Source organism: Oreochromis niloticus, linkage group LG10 (genome assembly GCF_001858045.2).
Source record: "Oreochromis niloticus isolate F11D_XX linkage group LG10, O_niloticus_UMD_NMBU, whole genome shotgun sequence".
NCBI classification, from domain to species: Eukaryota; Metazoa; Chordata; class Actinopteri; order Cichliformes; family Cichlidae; genus Oreochromis; species Oreochromis niloticus.
In genome coordinates, this window is record NC_031975.2 from 3823574 (window position 1) to 3843928 (window position 20355).

The 20355-nt window shown below is 41.5% G+C and overlaps 1 protein-coding gene across 7 annotated transcripts in view; it reads right to left on the reverse strand.

The window, feature by feature from the left end:
* arhgap32b (Rho GTPase activating protein 32b) overlaps positions 1-20355 on the reverse strand; it is a 124086-nt gene that overhangs the window by 29924 nt on the left and 73807 nt on the right. For 4 of the 7 annotated variants that reach the window (XM_019363962.2, XM_019363965.2, XM_019363964.2 and 1 more), the window contains exons 6-10: positions 6946-7032; positions 4531-4689; positions 3777-3869; positions 3346-3468; positions 994-1071 (exon numbers count right to left, since the gene is read on the reverse strand). In XM_019363962.2, the coding sequence (XP_019219507.1) occupies positions 994-1071; positions 3346-3468; positions 3777-3869; positions 4531-4689; positions 6946-7032 (540 nt within the window). Of the gene's footprint in view, positions 1-993; positions 1072-3345; positions 3469-3776; positions 3870-4530; positions 4690-6945; positions 7033-14529; positions 15091-20355 lie in introns of those variants that run through there. The other 3 variants (XM_019363966.2, XM_019363963.2, XM_025911063.1) reach the window with 2 other exon arrangements.

Genomic DNA, 20355 nt, shown 5'->3' on the forward strand with positions numbered 1-20355 from the left:
TGTGTTCAATAACAGCTATGCTAACAACACCATAGTATGCTCCATTTGATTACTTAGCAAATCCATTCTTTAAATTACTTTATGTGAATATTAGCATACAAAGTGATTTGAAAATGGAATGCCTAAGTTATCTTCACATTATATATGCTAACAATGGCCAAGAATGGCATCACATATATTCTTACATTGCAGCTAAGAGACAGCTAGCTAATTCTACCACTAGCAAAATTATGTCTTAGTGTTAATGCTAGTTGGCTAGCTTGCTAACAGCTAATGCATGATATCTACTTATGTACTAACTTCTGTATAACATCAAACAGTCTTGATTTCAGCCATCAGTAAATCAAATGCACAAGGTAAATATACATGCTAACACTTGCTTTTTACAGTAACAGCCAACATAGAGGAGTTAGCCACCTAGTTTTAACTTAACTATACAACATGTATCTAGCATTGGTTGCTTTGTCTCATCAGTCAACTTAGACTCAATATAAACACTTGAAAAATGTCCATTGCAGTTTTCTAACAGCTTTGGCTGCCAGGTTACACACAGCTCCTTTAACTTCTGTCATGTGCTGTTCATGGTTTTATCTTTTTTCACGAAACATGCAATATTTTTAGTACCAAGAGAAAATCATGGTCGCACTGTATAATGCTGAGGGTTATAAGCCTGAGCATTATGCAGTGTGAGCAGTGTCATGAAAAAAGATAAAACCATAAACAGCACATGACTGACTATATATGAACACAGTGTAGGAATATGAATTAACTCAGATGCACCATGTAATCTCCCCCAAAGCTTCACATGAAGGTGGATTTGTATCTCCCTTTGCCTTTCAGCAGACTCTTAAATATTTGAAGTTTACTTTCCAAAGAAGCTCCTTGTCCTTGAAAACCTCAAATACAAGTCATATCAAAAGTTTACAGCCAGAGGGAAAGAACGTGCGTGCTGTGTGTGAGTTTCTGTTTCAAGGTGCTTTGTGAGCAGCGTACCTGAAAACCATGCTTGCCCCTCCACCATGTGGTGTCCTCTTTAGGGGGCATGTCAATCACAGACACGATGTCGCCAACCTGCAGAGAGTAACAAGCTGACATCAATGACTGTTTTAACTGAAACGACAGTACATCTAAGCTGACTTCCTCTTACAAGTGCATATTTAGTAAGGATTATTTAGAGCTGAAAAGCTCGTCTTGAAAGAAAAAACAAAACAAAAAACAAACACCTACTCAGTTTTCATATTTATTTACTGGTAATATCTGGACCGAAGGCATCTTTATTGCTGTTTCAGTTCGTTTTCCTCTTGTATCACCATCTGTGTAACATTAACTGCTACAAAGCCAGTTTAAAAAATACGTGTGAAGAATTCACTCTCATATTTTGACACAGTAAGTGAGAGTGTGCGCTAATTCAAGTCATCGACAAAACAAGCACTCATAAGCTGTTGGCTCTATCAGGGTTTTGCCTCAGTAACACAGCATGGGTCTACTGAGAATTTTAATGTGTAAGTCACTGGACAGACACTGTTTACTGTTCAGGGAATCAGCATATAGAAATCTTTATTTCCAGAATTCAAAACAACTTTAAGAAAAAAACAGTTTGAAACTCCAGCACAGTTTTTGGAGAGGGAGCAGTCACATGGTGTAGTAATAAAAGTGATTGTGAATGATCATGGCAGACCCGATGGCATGAACATGCTTCGCAGCATACTTTATTTCTCACACACACGGTTGCTGTAACAGTACACTCAACGGCTGCAGCTCTCCCGCTGCCAGCCGCACACATCACCACCAACAACACCAAACACAGGACCCAGTACAATATTTAAGTCGGCGGGGCATGATTGCAGATGCCGTGCTGGCGCGTCCGCCTTCCCTGCACGGCACCGCAGAACACGCCCCGCCACAGTGATTTATCTTACATCATTGAAAGTTACACCAGTTAGTCTGATTTAAATAAAAGAAAAGCAACAATAGACTACACTGAGTTACTGAAGCTAACGAAACAGAGACAACTCTCTACATATATGTATATTTGTCCTTTAAAGACAACATCCATCTATCTCCTGCTTAACTGGGGTGTCGCAGGGGGAGCAGCCTAAGCAGAGAAACCCAGACCTCCCTCTCCCCAGCCGTCACCTCCCACCAAGCGATAGAATCTCTCTAGTGTCTCCTAGGTCTATCTGTGGCCTCCTCCTGGTAGGCACCTCACACAGAAAGCACCCAGGAGGTATCTTAGTCAGATGCAAGAACCACCTTAACTGCTCCTTTCAATGCACAGGAGCAGCAGCTCTACGCAAATGACTGCACTCGTTACATTACCTCTAAGGGAGAGGGCAGCTACCCTTCAGAGAAAGCTCATTTCCGCTGCTTATATCCACGATCTTGTTCTTTCAGTTACTCCCCAAAACTTGTGACCATAGGTGAGGGTAGGGACGTAGATCCACGGTAAAACTTTCACACTCAGCTCTCTGGACCGGTATAATGTCCGCATCACTGCAGCTTTGGCCCCAATCAGTGTGTCAATTAGACATCACGACAACGCTCTACATAAATGTATGTTATGGCTTTGAAGGATACCATCACCGCAAAATAAAGCTGGCTGGTCCGGCTAATCCTAGCTTTGAATAAGCCACTGCAAGACTGTGTGGCTCACTCATTTTCTGCTGATGGCATCTTTGCTTCTTCTCTTCTGTACACCTTACTTCATCATGGTCCCTTTCCAGAGTGAATTAGGGTGCACCAGGCAGAGCAGCCCTGTGTGAACTCATTCCAGGAGCCAGGGTTGATGCAGCAGCATCTTTTTAGTGACTCTGTAGGAGAGCCTGCCTTGATGCAGTGCTATAGGGCAAACAAGTATTAACCATATTCACCTGGCTAAACATGTTTCATCTCCAACCTTTGGATCATCTCTGTATCAGGGATTTTCTCCTGGCAGAAGATGTACAGCAGGTAGTTAATGAAGCTGAGGCTTGTGTGTGATGCCTTGCCCCATCAGCAACCTAACTGTTAGGTTACTCCACAGCACTTTGATGGCTCAAGCTTCCTGCCCATTGAACCATGACAGTTACATCCAGGTAGCTCACTGGAGTTCAGTCTTCTGTGTGTGTTAGTGAAGGAGCTGATATTAACAGAATGATTCCCAACCATCTGTGGGAGCCGTTGCCCAGACTTATATGGCAACAGCTACAAGGAGTCACAAGTGAGAGCTGGGTGCAGTGGACAAAAACATCCACAAAGTAAATCATGTTCCCCCATCTCCATTCTCTATAAACGCTCATGTATGTGACGTGGTTGAAGCTACAGATTTGTTTCTATCAAAAAAAAGGAAAAAAGCGTGACCGTCACCTCAAAGGACAGCTCGTCTGAGGCCTGGGCTATGTAGCGCTTTATGACATGAGCAGCAGCAATCGCTGGAACATTGATGGACGATTCTTCGTGAACCAGCAGATGATTCCCCTTATTGTCCACCTGATGAAAACACAAACCCAAAACGTACATGTCAGATTAACAGAAGCATCCATCAGCTAACAAATACTAATATAAGAGTGCACTAAATTAGTTTCTACTGGTGCTTCCAGACTGAATATGCTAAGGGTACAAAGTAGACAACCTGCAAGGCTTAAGTAAAGTTACATTTGAGAGGAATAAATTCATACCTGGGAATGTTTGAAGTTCCTGGTAATATTTACTTTATCTATATCGATATATAGTAGATGGAACTGTATATCTACAGCAGTCCTTTAGTGAAATTATTCTTTTACAGGAAGTGTATTTACCTCCATCCATGTGAGGGCAGGCCCACAATTGATCTTGTTGTCAGCAATTGCTGAGAGCCGGGAGAGGTAAGCCAACAACATCTGGGAAACTGACTAAACACGGACAAAAACACAGAGAGCAGTTAGTGTCATTACATTAACTTCACAATAGTGCCATTTACTAGTGCAACAATTCATTACAAACACAGTTAATTTCAAAGTCTGCTGCCAAAACAAGTCATTATAGTTAAAGATCCCTTTTAACGGTTTAAAGTCTGCTTGCTTTTGTTATGTGTTCACAAAGGCAGCAAATTTTCCAGCTAATGATGAGGTCTGCATAATAGTAAACAAACAACTTGAAATGACTTTAGCTGCGACCTAATGTTACAAGGGATATTTAGCTTTATAGTTTCTGGTACCACAGTTCCCCAAATTGAGACATTATAAAACAGTAAAACTTTGATCAGCAGAATGTTTGAGATCAAAGTTTTGTCATGTAAAAACCATGTAAACCACGGCTTCCTACTATCAATATTAATACCTCATGACAATGCATTCTCTGATCTAAGCTTGAGTCTGACTCAGAATACTGATAATAGTCTGTAACAGCAAGACTACAAATCACTTTGGGATTTAAGCCATACAGGTTTCCACAAATCTAGTTTCTGCATACATAATGTAAAAATAATAAGCCTTGAAACAACTATAAAGGAACTGTGGGGGGAAAAAAGGGGTATAGATCTGTCAAAGCTCCAAAGTGCCTTATTTTGCTCACAGTCTTTGGATGCTCCAATACCTCAGACTGATCAGTCAGACTGTCCAATCGAGGCAGCTCAGGCAGCTGTGAGAAGCGTCGGTCGTAGATGCAGAGGTGCAGGTGTTTGTCCAGGACACGAAAATCCTCATAGCTGCGCTTCACAATCCAACTTCGACCCTTCAGAACAGCAATGCAAGCGTAACCGCCAAAAAGAAGGAGAGAGAACACAAACAGTTGACTGAAGGCTACATATTTCTATTAAACTGGGGTAAGGTTAAACTCAAATTATAAAAAGCACAGCTTAGCTGTTAGATACAACATAAGCCTGAGAGTAGGAAACATTTTACATGCAATTTGAAACAAATGATAAAGAGTTCTTATACATGTAGCACTTCATTGTTTGTCTTGTTAGAGTTTCAAACTCTAAGGCCAAGTCTGTACACCGCTTCTCTCATAAACAGACTGATGGCATAAAACACATGGAAACAAATTATCCAACAAAAGTTCTGTGCCTATAAATCAATGGAAGAGTATCTAAGATTTAAAAAAATGTTTAAGAAATCTAAAGAGAGGGGCTCAAGTCGCCCACAGATTTGTCTACTTTGTATTAAAAAGTATTCATAAGCACTGATCAGCCACACCTTAGAATAAACAATAGAATAAATTTGTTCTCAAACCACTAAATTAAATCTAACTTAATTAACAGTTGCTCCGTGTATTGGCTATTTCTGTTTTAACCAACAAGAAACCTCAAAACCCTCTCAGAGAAACTAGTGTTCAAAAAAAGTCTTCTGCTTTGATCTGGCCTAGAAAAACTGTCTTTGAGGCAACGACTTGCACGAGTGGGACTGCAGTGCATCACTCAGCTCACTGATTCCAGTGCTGTTTTAAAGAGCTGGCTGGGAGAGATGCCACTGGGAGAGCTCTGTTGGCTTGGGGAACTCAATGCTTCCCTGTCCCACTTACAGATGGTTCTCCAAGTTAACCCTCCTATCTGGGTCTGTGGAACTGAAACTGTCTCACTGCTGTGCTTGTTGTTTGTTTGGGGTTAGTGTAGATTTAGCAGTATTCCAACGACTTTAAGTAGTTACAATTTCCAAGTGCCCAGCCACATACTTGCGTGCCATTGCCATGGTGCTGCAAATGGAAGATAATCTGTACATTTGAATGCATGAAACTGGAATAAAAATATGTCACAAGGCAAAGCTTATGAGCATCTGGTTTGCATGTCTGTTTGTTTGCTGTACTTCGTGTATCTGGTTGAATCCAGTTGTGTAAAGATTTGTAAATTTTCAATTAATTTTAAATAAAATCAGTGCTTTTCTTACATTTAGCCAATAAGCAGTCAAATTTAGATTTTTCAGTCAAAGTAAAAAAAAAAAAAAATACTCCATAAAATATGCAACAACCTGTTTCTAGTTCTTTCTGAAAATGAGTCAAAGGATTTGAACTGTGCAGCCTTCCTTCCCACATTCTTCAGAATCACTCTCCCAGCTGTGGCATTCATCCACAGCTCTTTTCATTTCCTACATAACTTCGATTTTTTTCAGATAACAGCTTAGGCATTTCAGAAATGACCTGTTGAGAGGGAGAAGTCTGCTGATATCTTAACAGGTGCTATTCAACATTTGAGGTGTATCTGTTCAGCTAAAGAGGAGCCTATGTGGTTTGTGTATCGTTATACAAAGTATAAGACACACTTAAAAAGTTGAGTGACTGCAGTACAAAGAATAAATAAATAAATAAATATGTTCAGGTTCATATGAACACAGTGCCTCAAAGCACAGGACTGACCACACCAACAATAGTTGCTCAGCACCCACCCAACTTGCCAAATATCATCTGATTCTCAAAAATTAGACTGAAAAGTTGCCATTTTGATATAGTGGAGAAAAGTTGCCATATATTACTGAAGTTTACCTGAAAAAAATAATTGAATGGGAACTTTAGAAGTTGATCCAAAATGATAAGGAATACTTCATCACTGTGCAAAGTTACAGACAACAACAAAATAGGTATAATGCACAGAAACATCAGCAGCTCAGGAACAAGCCTGTCAGTAAAATATGTGCTGAGTATGGCCTAGAAATCCCAAGGTCAAAATGAAATGTGCCCCCTAGGGTGGTTGAGAATGACCAAACTAAGGTCATGTGGGACTTCCAGATAGAGATGGACAAACTGGTGATGGCACTCAGGGCAGTGACCTCCAAACTGGGCAAGTGGTTCCAGCAGATCCCATCAACAACATCTGAGATCTCTGTCCAAAACACTGTAGTCCTGGGAACAGCAAGATACTGTGCAGGACCCTCAAGCTCCCAGGCCTCTGGCAGAGGACCCAAACTTGAACAATAAAGACTTCCCACAGCCAAGTTTGTTTTTGTTTTACATACACACACTAATGCACCAGCAATGCACAGGGGTTTGCAGTCTTACCTGGCAGTAAATATGAACCAAGTACACCAGCTCCTTAGATTCATAGCCATTCCGCGTCACTTCACTTTGTTCATCGCCAAGGGACAGCTGAAAAACAGAGAGAAGGTCCGAAGCATTAGATGAGCATAACATGGGTTACTTCAAGTAATCGTGGTTCTTTAAATATGATTAAAAAGTATTGGTTTATCTTGCCTTGTTTTATCACATGCATCTCTGCCTGACATATGTGACAAACACTGGCTCATGAATAGTTTCAGCAGTAGTTGAGTAGTTGTGGGCTTGGGCCATATCAAAGAGCCATCCACACACAAACTTGTAATAATAGACCTCGGTCCTTGGCTAACGGAAGTCAGTTCATTTCTGTTTGAGACGAAGTTCTTTTTCTAACGTTACATCTTTCTCTATAGAGAACTGCTTTGGCATAATGAACTACAGAAGCACCAGTGACCTGCTGAGCTACACTCAAGGCTCTTCCCCATATACTAGCATGGCCAACCAGCCCTTCTATACTTATTCTAAGCACATGTTTTTCGGTGCCCAAGCAAGTAGGGAAGTTTTGTTGAAATGCTTCACTCTCTTATCAAAGAACCAGGGATTCCATTTATTAATGCTTGGTTACCAGGGTAACCCCAGTTCTCTGAAGACCCAGCTCCACTTGCATGACCAGTCATGGAAGCTCTACTACCACTGCCTGTTTAACACACACCAGTCACTTCAAGAACACTCCCTCATTTCTTAAAGAACAAAGGACATTGTTTGTTCAACGCACAGATCTATGGACATCTGTCTGAACATGTCCCACAACTGATGGACTTTTTGTGATTGAGCATCCGCTCCCCGTACAGTGGTTTTCCTCTGGAGAGCAAATCTGCTCTGGCGTTTAACACACCAGGGATGCGAGTCAGCAGGAGGTGCTTGCTGCTCCACATAATCAGGCAGAGAGAAAGCGTGTAATGTCACAAAACAAGTTCATCCCTGACAGTTTATATACACCACCACTGTTGCATTCTGTCCTGACTGAGACATGACAATTTGTCAGGAGCAGCAAGAAATAGAGACCATGGTTCCCTTGGGAAACAGAGCAATGTGCAAAAACATTTTCTTCATGCAACCTCGCGATAGAAAACCCTGAAAAGAAACCGTTCATTTCAAGGTCCAGATATTTAATATTCAGAGTGGGAGACGGCACACTCTTTTCAATTGATGATGAAAATCAAGCCAGACAGGCTGCATAAAAGTGCCTGGGTGTTTTTCTCTGGTGCCTCTTCGCTGGAAGTGCATACTAGAAAACCTTTCAAATATACAAACACACTGAGCCCTGCTGCCCACCAAGGGTTCAGAGTTGCCTCAACATACTTGGAGAAAACCCCAAGGGTGAGTGCCAGTCTGAAAAAAGAGGGTCTGATATCCCTAGACTATGCCCTGAAAGGCATTCAAAATTGTGAATTTGTATTTGTTGAAGTGAGAATTGAGGGAACATAAATCCATTTTGGTATCCATTCATTATCTTTTCCAGTGCATTGCTTCCTGCCCTTCAACCTACAAGAGAAGAAACTTTGCTGTCCAAAGCCCTTTCAGCTTCCCCTGTAGCCAATGAACATGCTGTGCTATTGAAACTGGATGGTTTCATTGCAAACTGTAACCTCTGGCAATGCATGTCATGCTCTATGGTCCAGGACCACTCTAATGATCTTCACAGGAAAGAAACAGAGTACCTGGTGTGGGACCAGGGGCTATCATAAAAGGGGGAGGGGGATCCAATGTCCTTGAAGTGATTGGACTGTTTTAGAAAGATGTGGTGGTAGTGGAGGTTCTGTTATTGGTTATGCCACAAGGTGCTTCCCATAGTGAGATACTGAGTGTGGTTGCAAAGAGAACCAGAGGTTCTTTTTCAGCGTTTCCATATGGGAGATGTAGCTCACTCCTGGATTGCGTCAGCAGTCTTAAAGCTAAGCTCCAGTACTTCTAAGGATCTCAAGCTGGACCCGAGGTACAACATCCAGCATGTAAAAGTGCAAAAAAGTGTGTATAGTAGCTCAACTTACTGCTGCACAAATAATCTGAACTCACATGGCTCTGAGCAAAATCAAGGATGCAGTCATACTAGTAAAATGAGCTCAAAGACCCAACGAGGCCCACGAACATTTAAAGGTTTAGACCAGAAATATGTCCTCTACAATCTGGAGCGTGACAAGGGCTTGCCTTTCTAAGGGGAGGATCCTGAAACAAACACCTGATCTAATGTTCTGAACACAACTATTCTGTCCACATGGTCCACTGAAGGCACTCGGTGTTAAGCCTGCGATCCTCTGCTAAAGAGAATGGAGGTTATAATTAAAGTTATGAGCTCCAAGTGAACAGAGGCAACGGACAGCATGCTGATGGAATATAGTAAGTGCTCGCTAAGAGCAAAGTGCTCTATTGGGGTGATATGGTACTATCAGGTAGCCAAATATCTTATAGGAGGTAAATTTGTAAGGTTGCAAAAATCACATGAGAAGCGTGTAAGAATAGCCTAACACTAGAATTGGTATTCACCAAATTTATAGCACATGTTGCCATATCATCTGGCACTAGGTCTTGTATGCAGAGACACCTCATAATTGGGGCCTTCCAGTGCACATTACCACTATCACATGATTTGCGTAGCCATGGTGACAGGTTGCCATCCCACCAGTCTATACTGAGGCAGGGAAGACTGGTTGAACAGACTTAATTGTTCAAAAACACGTCTTCGTGGTCAACATACTGTTATTGTCTCTTCTTTGATACTAGTCATTTAATAAAACAGCCTCATGTGGTTTCCCAATCCCTCTTTTATACCAGTGATACAAAAAAAGTTGAACAGGTATTTTAATCTTATATTATATAAGAGCCGGTGCTTTTGAACCTGCTGTATTTCCCATAGGAGAAGCTATCGTGTCAGATAGTTGTGCTAATGTTTGCAATCACTAGCTCCACTGCAGAGATTCAGGAAGTTCAGAACTTAAAACAGCATTTTCAGGGAAGCCCATCCATCCATCTATGAATCATTTGTCTCCACGTCAGAATAAAAATAAATACAGAACATAAGAAGAGTATCTGATATTCATCACGTTCTGTACTTGAAAAGGTGAATGAATACCAGGTCCATGCCATTAGGTGTCACTTCTAGACTCCTCAAATCTATGCCTGGTCTTTGTTTGCCAGTCTGCTGCCAGGAGGTTTGGTTGTTGATTTATTTATAATAATTAGTTGTGCTACTGAGAAAACTGAAAAAGTTTTCTCTAAAAGTGACCCGCTTATGGAACATTTTTATCTTCTATCCCATTTGCTACATCATTATGTTAGATCTGCATTTTGTGTTAACACAAACAAATGTTCTGCTTTCACAACAGCAGACATAAAAACTGAGCTCGAGGGTAGTTATGTGCTGTGCAGGTCCACTAAACAGAGACTGTCAGAACAATGTCACTGTGCCAGTGAGGGGGAAGAAAACACATGGAAGTGTTCTGGATCCCATTAAAGCAAGTTTGATTTAATACAGTTGTTGAATAGTGACTGGTCAGCCTCCAAAGAGGGAAACAGAAGACAGAAAAGGGCCAAGGTTAGCTGGTTAGCGCCACTTCACTTTAAAATAAAAGCAACGGAATCGTTTACAAGTAAAGCATTGAAAAGAATAAAAGCAAAAACTGTACTTGGACGTTAGTACCCAAAAACACAGCGAAGCACTTTTGCAATAAGTCCACAGGAGAGAGAGAGATAAAAAGGAGGGAAACGTGGAGAGACGTGGAGGAATTTTCACCTGTTTTTCACAAATCTACTAAAAGTGTTAATGTTAACATCAGAATGTAATGTCTTTCATGATAGTAAAGTAAAATGCTACCTTTGATTAACCTGTTAACATCTGGGAGTCAGAGTATTTCTGTCAATAATTGTGATCTTGAATCGTTAGCATTGATTAGCATGATTCAATATCATATAAAATTACAATTCAAGTGAAAAACAACAACAACAACAACAAAAGTCTAGAGAGGTGGTGGTGATGGACACATGCCTGTGTGCCACAAAAAGAGAGATCGTGGATGTCCGAAGACAAATGAGGCTGCAAGCAACTGTTATAGTTACAGTGTGTACAATGTTACCAATAGATGTCAGTAGTTAATCCTAGTTACAGTGGCTGCTATAGGACCAACAGCTCTGGCTGACAACAACGGGAATCAATGAGCTCGTTTACGCACATTTTCGTATGTTTGAGCCTGACTTCAGGTCAGGAGATCAGGCTTGAGGTGAAGAGGAGGGAGAGGATGACAATTTATCCAAAAGCTGGTCACGTTCTCCCTTTCCTTTATGTTTTCTCTGCTTTAGTTGAGGAGGCTCTCCTCAGATGATAAAGCATAGATATGATCCTTTATATTTTGAGTCAGACAATGCAGAATCTGGCTAATCACGGCGCCTCACAGAAAGTACATCTGAGGCTGATGGAAGTTTTGGTTTTCCAGGTATTTGATTATCAGGAAAGTCTTAGTTTGCTAAGTAATAAATTAGCAAAGTTATTACGAACTGGGCTGATGGTGTAAAAATTAATGGCGTGTCACCTGCTACTCACGCTGCTTGAAAACACACAAACAACACACACAAAAAAACAACAACAAAATCAACAAAAAAAACCCATCTAAAGTCCAGCTGTGACTAGATCAGGGCGAGACGTGGTATTGATCTACTGCCTTTTAAAAAGTATTTTGGTCTGGACTGCACACATGGACCAATCGATTAGGCTGATTTCAACTTAGAACTAGGACACTAGTATCGCCAGCATGACTGTATCGTCTAACCTGACAAAGTTTTTAGTGTTAATAAATGATTCATCAATGTCATTATCAAAGTGTTCTTTCTTTTTAAGTTTTTTTTTTTTCATGATCTGTTGATCTTAATCAGACAAAATAATGAAAACGCAGGAAGCGCAAAAGCACTGCTGCAAATTTAAAAGCCGCCTTTTGGATAAGTTCAGTTTACTTCCATCAGGATGGAGGTTCTACTTCCTTAGAAGTGGCAGTTATACATATGAGGTCATTCTTTATCCTATCCAAGCCCATAACACTGCTCCATGCAGTCTTTTGTCTTAGTGACTTTTATGTGACTGTTACTGTCAGGGTTTGTTTGCTAAAGTTGTTTCTCAGCAATAAAAAGGAAAGAAATGAGGTCATTCAATCCATCAGGTACTGGCTTTTTAAACAAAAGCCATTTTGTCTGGTTTCTGGCTTGTATGTATTTGTTATTACTGATTGCTGTGTATAAGCCAAATTGTCTCTCAGGGACATTAAAGTGGTACTCTGCTCTGCTCTTAAGCAAGTGGTTTGTATGTGTGATTATAAGTTATTGCACATGATGTTGCTGAGCGTCAATATTTTGCACCCAAAGTTCTTTTGGAAATGCTTCAGGGTGCAGTCACTGTGGAACTTTTTGATTTAGCAATATCCGAGTGTGTTGACATGCAAACTGTGGGACTCCATCCAGCACACGAAAGGCTCTGTAATGTTTCTGCAATACATTTACGCGCATGTGAACGATTACAACTCAATTTGGGATGATGAGGAACTTTCTGGTCACAAAACACTTAAAGGTAAAAAAAAAAAATGTTATGAAAAGAAGATGATACTCTGAACAAAGAGAACATCATGCCTCTCAGTGGCAATCTCAGGATCACTTTGATTGTGGCAAGGATATACATACAGCAGCTAATATTACCAGAGAAACAAACAAAGGAATGCCAGCACAGCAATAGCAGGGTTACAATAAGTCACAGAGGCTTAAGTGGCTAAAATCTATTGTATAGCAAAACAAGGCCGGTAAAAAGAGGAATAAACTCCAAGCTTAGAGTCAGATCTGGTGGGTTTGAAGCTGGAATACTAGCATGCTCAGAAAATAACACAAAGTAAACACAAAGCGAAAGACTTCTCAACTTCCAGGCAGCTGACACATTAACCACAACAATAAAATCTGACTGGTGAATTGAATATATTGATGATCTGTTCTGCTGGGAAACCTTGGGTCCTGTGACTCATGTGAATATCACTTTGATATCTCCCAAATACCTAAACAAAGCTGCAGACCAAGCACAAAGGCAGCAACCTCCCTATAGCAGGACAATGGCTCCAAAATCCTTACATTAGCGATGGCTATTATGATTTTTTTAAATACTCAAATAGTCTTGTTATTTCTATGGTTTGTTAATGTTTTTTTTAAAATATATTTTTCCCTATTATTTCTAGTGCATGATATGATATAATAGGTTTTTATCATAAGAAGGTAGCAGTAATTCAGCTAGATGCTGATTTGCTGACCTCCAGTAATATATTCCTGGTTACCACAGGGGAACACCAGTAAAATGTCTGTGGCACGGTGAGCGGTGAGATTACATGTCTGTTTCTCTCTACAGTTTTGTACACTAATAATGGCAAAAACACTTCAGCACTAGAGTTTCTAGAACATTACACCTAATATGATTCACACTGTGCATGAACAAAATACAGACTTTATTTTTTTCCAGAAAGACACTTTCTCAAACTATGATGATAACGGTTAGAGAGACCCTGGCTGTGATTCCCAAGTCCCCGATGATCATCTCTGCTAACAGCATGTAGAAATTACAGATAGCATCTACTGAATAAACGAGGCAGGGAGTAAGTGAACTGCAGGTTGGCTCCCAGCTGAAAAACAACAGAACTGAAGTGAGCACCCCCAGAGACATTTTCAGCTGTGATGAAGGTTTTCAAAGCAAAGGCAGCAGTTTTGCCATTTCAGCAAGTGCGTCTGCTTTTATTAAGAACTTTTGAAGAGAACCTGCAAATGCTCCCGTGCACCCAAACTGGGAAACATGCTACACACGTTACCTACCATTCTAGGCCTGTTTTCTGCATTTCCTGAAGCTCACCACATTGCAATTCGCTTTCAATCCAACCTGTGCTGCACTAGCACACATTGTCCCTGTAACCACAAAGGCAGCTGCAATCTTGCCAGTACTTGGCAAACTATGGTTTCAAAAACCACAGCTCCAGAATAATAGCATAGGAACAGACTGCCTTTATACTGTAGAATTCAGGATATACTGGTTTAAGTTCAAAACCTAACAACAAGGCTGACAGGAAGGATTTGGATCAATGTCATGAAAATCAAAAGAAAAACACACACAAAAGTCAAAACAAACAACAACAAAAACCCACACTGGGTTCCTCACTGTGGTCATGCTGTGCTATATATGTTCATACTGGGGGAAAAAAATATATATCACTGGATGGTCTGTCCCTCAGCTGTTCTTGTTTACACTGTTGTAAAAGCTGGCTTGTGGAAATCCTAAAAGAAAAAGAAAAGCCCTTTCACGTTGATCATTTTCCAAAGACATTTACTCAGAGATCCCTGTTAAACTCAGCTGTCGCTCTAACAAAGGTTTCTGCATGCAGTGCCACACCGATATCTCGGCCACAAGCTTTTTTTCACGAGTCCTGCAGGCACACAAGGACAACGGGGAAGCACAGCTCTGTATCCGCAGCTGCAGAACATTGTTACAGAAAGAACTGAAAGGGCAGAAAAAGCCCTCATACTTACAGTAGGTCAGCACTGGTTTACGTTCCTTCCCTTCATGCAGCTCCTTAATGCTCCAACACCTGTCCAGTCTCTGTTCCTCAAGTCTAAGAATGTACATCCAAGCTTGGGTTTCTCCGCCACGGAGCACAATTCCCCTCGGCGGGACGTAAATGTCAGCTCCCCACTTTCTTTCACATACAGTGTAAGCACTCCCAGTGTGGGATCCGGAGAGAGAAAGAGAGAGGAGGGGGCAACAATATCATCAGCAGCTGGTGTTAGAGGATGAAAGCCGGTTTGGTGGATTACTCAACGGGACAGCTTTCATCTCCTCCATTTTGCCTTCTCTTCCATTCCACCATTGGGATGCCCAATATTAAACCTTCTTTCTCTGGAGGCTGGCACCCAACACAACTTTGAAAATCTGACTAGCAGCAGCAAAACACAAATGGAAACAACCTGGTTTAAATGTCCAAAAACAACAGCAAAAAAACCCAAAAAATGTGTTCTTTAGTCCTGTTCTGGCAACCTCACCGTCTGCTCTCTGTGTCCCTGCACCACATGCTATTCTCTTTTTTCCTCCTCTTCCCTGTCTGACATGCTGGATCACCCCTCCCCCTTCTCTCCTCTTAACCCTCTCTGGTTGGTATGTTCCCAGGACAAAGAGCAGGGATGGAGAGAGAGAGAGAGGAGCAGAGGAGAAGGAAAGGGCAGGAGGGGAGAGGGTGTGTGTGCACTTGCCAGGGAGCTGTTTTCCCTCCTTCCACATCTGCAGTCCTCTCTGTGCTGTCCTCAAGCAAAGTGGCATCTGACTGACAGTGATCTACTGAGGAGACATTCAGCTCCTCCAAGAACACAATTACCATGACTTCCCATTATTAAACTTCAAAACACACCCAATTAAGCTTTTCAATAAGTGATGATCTACAAATGCAGTAAATAATGGGAAGCTATTCATATAAACTAATAACCTAAATAAGCTCCCAGTCTACCCCACTTGCAAAGTAGAAATAGAGTCACCAAAAATACCCTCTGCTAAAGGGCCGGCTCTCAGCCAACTACCTTAAAAAAACTGAAGCAGAAGTTGAATCAGCTGTGGCGACTTCACGTGTGCCATCCACATATATGATGGATTAAAAAGAGACTGCAAACAGCCTGGCTTACCAAAAAGGTAATAGCCATGAGGGTACAGAGCCGCATGGGGGGTGCAAGTCTCTCCCAGTTCTGCGTGAAAAACATGCAAACAAACAGTTCAAATATCCACACATCTGATTCAACTTATGGCGATCGTGGCTCAAGAGTTGGCAGTTCGCCTTGTAATTGGAAGGTTGCCGGTTCGAGCCCCGGCTTGGACAGTCTCGGTCGTTGTGTCCTTGGGCAAGACACTTCACCCGTTGCCTACTGGTGGTGGTCAGAGGGCCCGGTGGCGCCAGTGTCCGGCAGCCTCGCCTCTGTCAGTGCACCCCAGGGCAGCTGTGGCTTGCCATCACCAGTGTGTGAATGGGTGGATGACTGAATGTGTAAAGCGCTATACAAATACAGGCCATTTACTGTGGCGGAGTTGTGGTCCCTGGCTCAGCTGCAGGGGAGGGGTGCTGCAGTGAGCTCAAGGGTCGTGGACAGGTGGTGGTGATGGCACTGACGAGCTCTCTACTGTTTTTTTTAGTGGAGAGGAGGAAGGTTCTTCAGAATGTGTGCACAACGCCGAAGGAGAGCAGCAGTGGGAAGTGCGTGTGCCAAACCCTAGAAGTATGGTGTGATGATCACAAATAATGTCTGTAACACCACCTTTACCAAAGGTAAAAGGTAGTGGGGCAATGTGACAGCAGTCACCACTGAGCCAAAACTTTCTAAGTCTTCATAAAAACACAGATTTCCACATAAGCCATGAGCCATTCCTCTCAGCTGAGACGCCTGATCTGACTGACTGCTGGAGAACAGCTTCGCTTCGTTCTCTACTATAAGTCTGCTTATGAATATCAAATGATAATCCAATGATGACCCAGTTCATTCTGTCTCTGCTCTGCTGTGCCAGTGACAGGTTGGACTGATTTATCCAAACCACATGCGCGGAGGTCAGATATTGTTGTTCCAGGAAACATCACTCTAGTCCAACTTGCAGACACAAAAAGCTAAAAGCACTGATTGAACACAACCATCTCCCATTTTCCTGTGTTGGCTATGGAGAAAAGAAACATGCAGCAGTGGAGAAATCTCAAGTTTTGTTTCTGACTCTAAAATTAGTTATTAGAGACACCCAAGTTAGGTTGGAAACTGCAGTCAGGTCCGGAGTGTGTGGGGTTTCTGCTATACACACCTCACTGACGGACAAAAGTTGTTTGCAACATGCATTTTCAATGGAGACATGTCACCAAGAGCTACAAAGATCAACCTCATGGTGAGCCTTGAGGAAAAAGCACACTGCCTAGAAATTATTCATGCATATTACACATTGTGTGTCTAATCCATCACACAGATACTGAGATATTTCAGTCTAGACCAACCTGGCAAACAGATGGCTCGACAGAAATAAAAATAACAGTGTGATCGGTATCAAGCATTTATGATATTTTTAATTATATGTATTAGGCTTCAAAATAAAATAGCAACATTATTTTTATGTATCTAAATAGAGCAGCAGTGCTTGACAGCCCAGATTGCTCTACTTTGTTTTCTCTGCTGCACCTGTGAGAGAGCTGATCGGTCCAAACGGCTGCAAGAATAAATAAATTCGCCTGCACTACTATGCAAACAGAACAAGTTTATTAAATCATATTTCTCTACTAGTTATTAAAGTGTATGTCAGTACACTAGGTCAGAGCTTCTTATTAATGTGTTATGATTACAGGCTAAAGTTTGAAGAACATGGAAGAATTACGATTAAAATATGACTAAAAATAATGGCGGGTCTCCAGTGGCACCATTTTCACACTGTAGTATTTTTACTCGGATGTAGACCTGAAGGGGTTTCGAGTGCACGGCTGCCTGTGGGGCTTTGCTGCAGTGTGAAGGAGCTAGATCTAAAATCATTAAAGCTATAAAAATGGGGGTCTAACCGTACTGAGGAGAGCAATGGAATTTAAACGGGGGAGAGAGATGGCTGTTAGGGGATGAGATGATGGTTTGGAACAAAAACTCCCATTTTCTTACCGTAGCGTACATATATTTGCACACAGACTATAAATCTATACATTTTTGGAACTTGAACACAATTCATTATTTACACTTACATGCAAACATATTCAAGTTATTTGATGAACATGCAAACTCTCAGCTTTGATTTCAGGGCCTGAACAAAAATACTACAGGAATTAGTCATTTCTATACACACTTCCCTGTTTTGGGAGCTTAAATACGATTTGGAAGTTCACCCAAAAGCTGGTAAGATGCGTGCATTTCATTCAGTATTTGTTTTTGTTTTTATAAATGAAGCCCATAAAAGATCTGAAAAAGATTCCAAGTGCGGTATTTTAAAATGGAAGTTGGTGGAGTGAACCTACAACATGCACTCTCAATTCAAGTGAGATTATCAAACAAAAACAATCCAGACACAGGGTGGGAATTTTCAGACTGTCAAAACAACATTCTGGGAAAAAAGTGCATCAATGAGCTCAACATCTGTACGAAACCCGAACGACCATGACAGCAGTAATCAACATCTTTGGTAAAGAAACATCTGTTCACAAAAACCTTTACTAGCACTGGCTCTCTCGCACTGACTGAGTGAAGACAAAAGCACAATATCGCTAATATTTATCCAAATGCAGAAAAGTTAACTGGACGATGTTTCACAGGTCAAGGACCCAAAAATAAACGAGCCACAAATCTGACAATCACAAAAGAGGACATCCAAGCACTTATTCCTCCTAGGGTTTATGTTATTGAAATGATTCTGTTTCACACTGGAATGCAGGAAACACCAAAGAAAAAGTATCTCCACGACAAGAGAATCTTGCATCTTCGTTGTCTGAAGCCCAACTTCATTTTCATAAGAGCAGAAATGAGTAATGAGGCTTTCTGAATGTGCTTTCTCGAGTACAGCAGTTACTCCAGCCACCAGCTCAGCAGTTCAAGCGTTCCCACATCCTAGGCATTTACCTCACTCTAGGCCCCCCAGGTCAGGTAGGACAGCACAGCGTGGTTTGTCAAGTGTAAAGGCGGAAAGGGAAATAAATCAGCCCAGTCGAGCTGCAAATGTTATAGCAAGAGAGGGTACAGGGAACAGAGTGGACCGGTAATGTTTCTTCTTTGTGGGAAAATCATAAAATATAAGACAGCACACTGGGAACATGCAGTTACATGTGCCTGCAGATGTGATCTATTTGCCTTATGACAAAATCCTGTTTTGCACATGAATGTGATACACATTAACTGATCTTAATGGTCGCTGGTGGGGAGAGCTTTCCCTCTGGTTCACAGGAAGTGTTGCGTCTGATATGTCCAGTTGAGCGCAACAAAAAAAAGAAAATATAAAGATATAAAGCATTGCTATGTGGAATAGACCCAAGATCTCAAAAGCACTCCTGATTAATCTAAAGAGGACCTACTAAACCACTGCAGCATGAAAAAAGTGGTTATTTATCTTATGTTTCTTCAAATTTTTCAAAATGGACTGATCTGGAATATAATATATTTGTGTATTCTCAGCACAAATTAATTTAGAACATAATTTATATTATTTGATATACAACAATGTGTTGATAGTAATGAAAATTTAAGCCACTTCCTTATGTTTTCTTTTCTTTCTTTTTTTTACCTTAATTCCGTTACCCCATAGGTAATGGAATTGAGCGGCCCTCATCAGCCTTCCTCTGGTCTGTCACAGGAGCAGGTGATGTATTTAGGGAACATGTATAAAATGTAGGCATAAAAACATTATTATACTGCCCTTGAACAGGTACTGCTCCAGTTAAAGGGAAAGTGCTGAAGTCTAGCAGTATTTATTTATTAATGCATTTGTTACATTTTTTTGTTCTTTGAGTTCACCTCCACCCTTTGCTTCTTGGTCAAACCAGCTTTATACTACTTTAACTTTTTGTTCGTGCTCACTCTTACCCAACTTTTGCAAGATGCCATTCATCAATGTCTACATCTGTACCAGTACATCAGCTTTAGTTACTAGTTACTTCATTATCAGACACCATTTAGCGTTCTCTGCCTTTAACATTTACTATGGTTTTCCACAACTGTGCAAGCACCGCAACTCTAAAGACCTTTCACTGACATACAGCATTGTGGTGCTCAACTTATTTCTGTGTCTCATGGTTATTAAGGGTGTGTGTGTGTGTGTGTGTGTGTGTGTGAGTGTGTGTGTGTGTGTGTGTGAGAGAGAGAGAGAGAGTGCGTGTGGGGGCTCTGGCTGGTCTTTTGTTTCTCCAACAAGGGCAGAATGCGTCCAAGCGTTACATCATCCTCAGCTCACAGGCAGTAGAGAGTGGTCCTCTGAATGAACATGTGACAAAGGGTCTGACATCATCTCTCTGTCGGCCAAGGGCCTCATTCTGTTTTCTCCAGGCAACCACACAGTATGACCCTAAATATCATACAGATGGAAACTCATTAGAAAACCTGCAGGTTATTGTTAAGTATCCTGTGTATCTAAATGAGGGGTTCCCTGGCTGTATTGCTTTGGTGTTGTACCGCAGCTGATGGATTGGGTCCCACTGGGGGGAGGAGGGAATGCATCTCTCACGGTGCTTTGTAAGCAGGGGGGACGACTGGGCAGGAGAAGCGTATTTTGTGTTATGCTGGGGATGGACTCGAGCAGGAGATGGCTAGAAAGCTGAATGGATGGGTAAGAAAAGAGACAAATAAAGACAGGCCCTCATCACCCTTCCTGTAGTCTGTCAC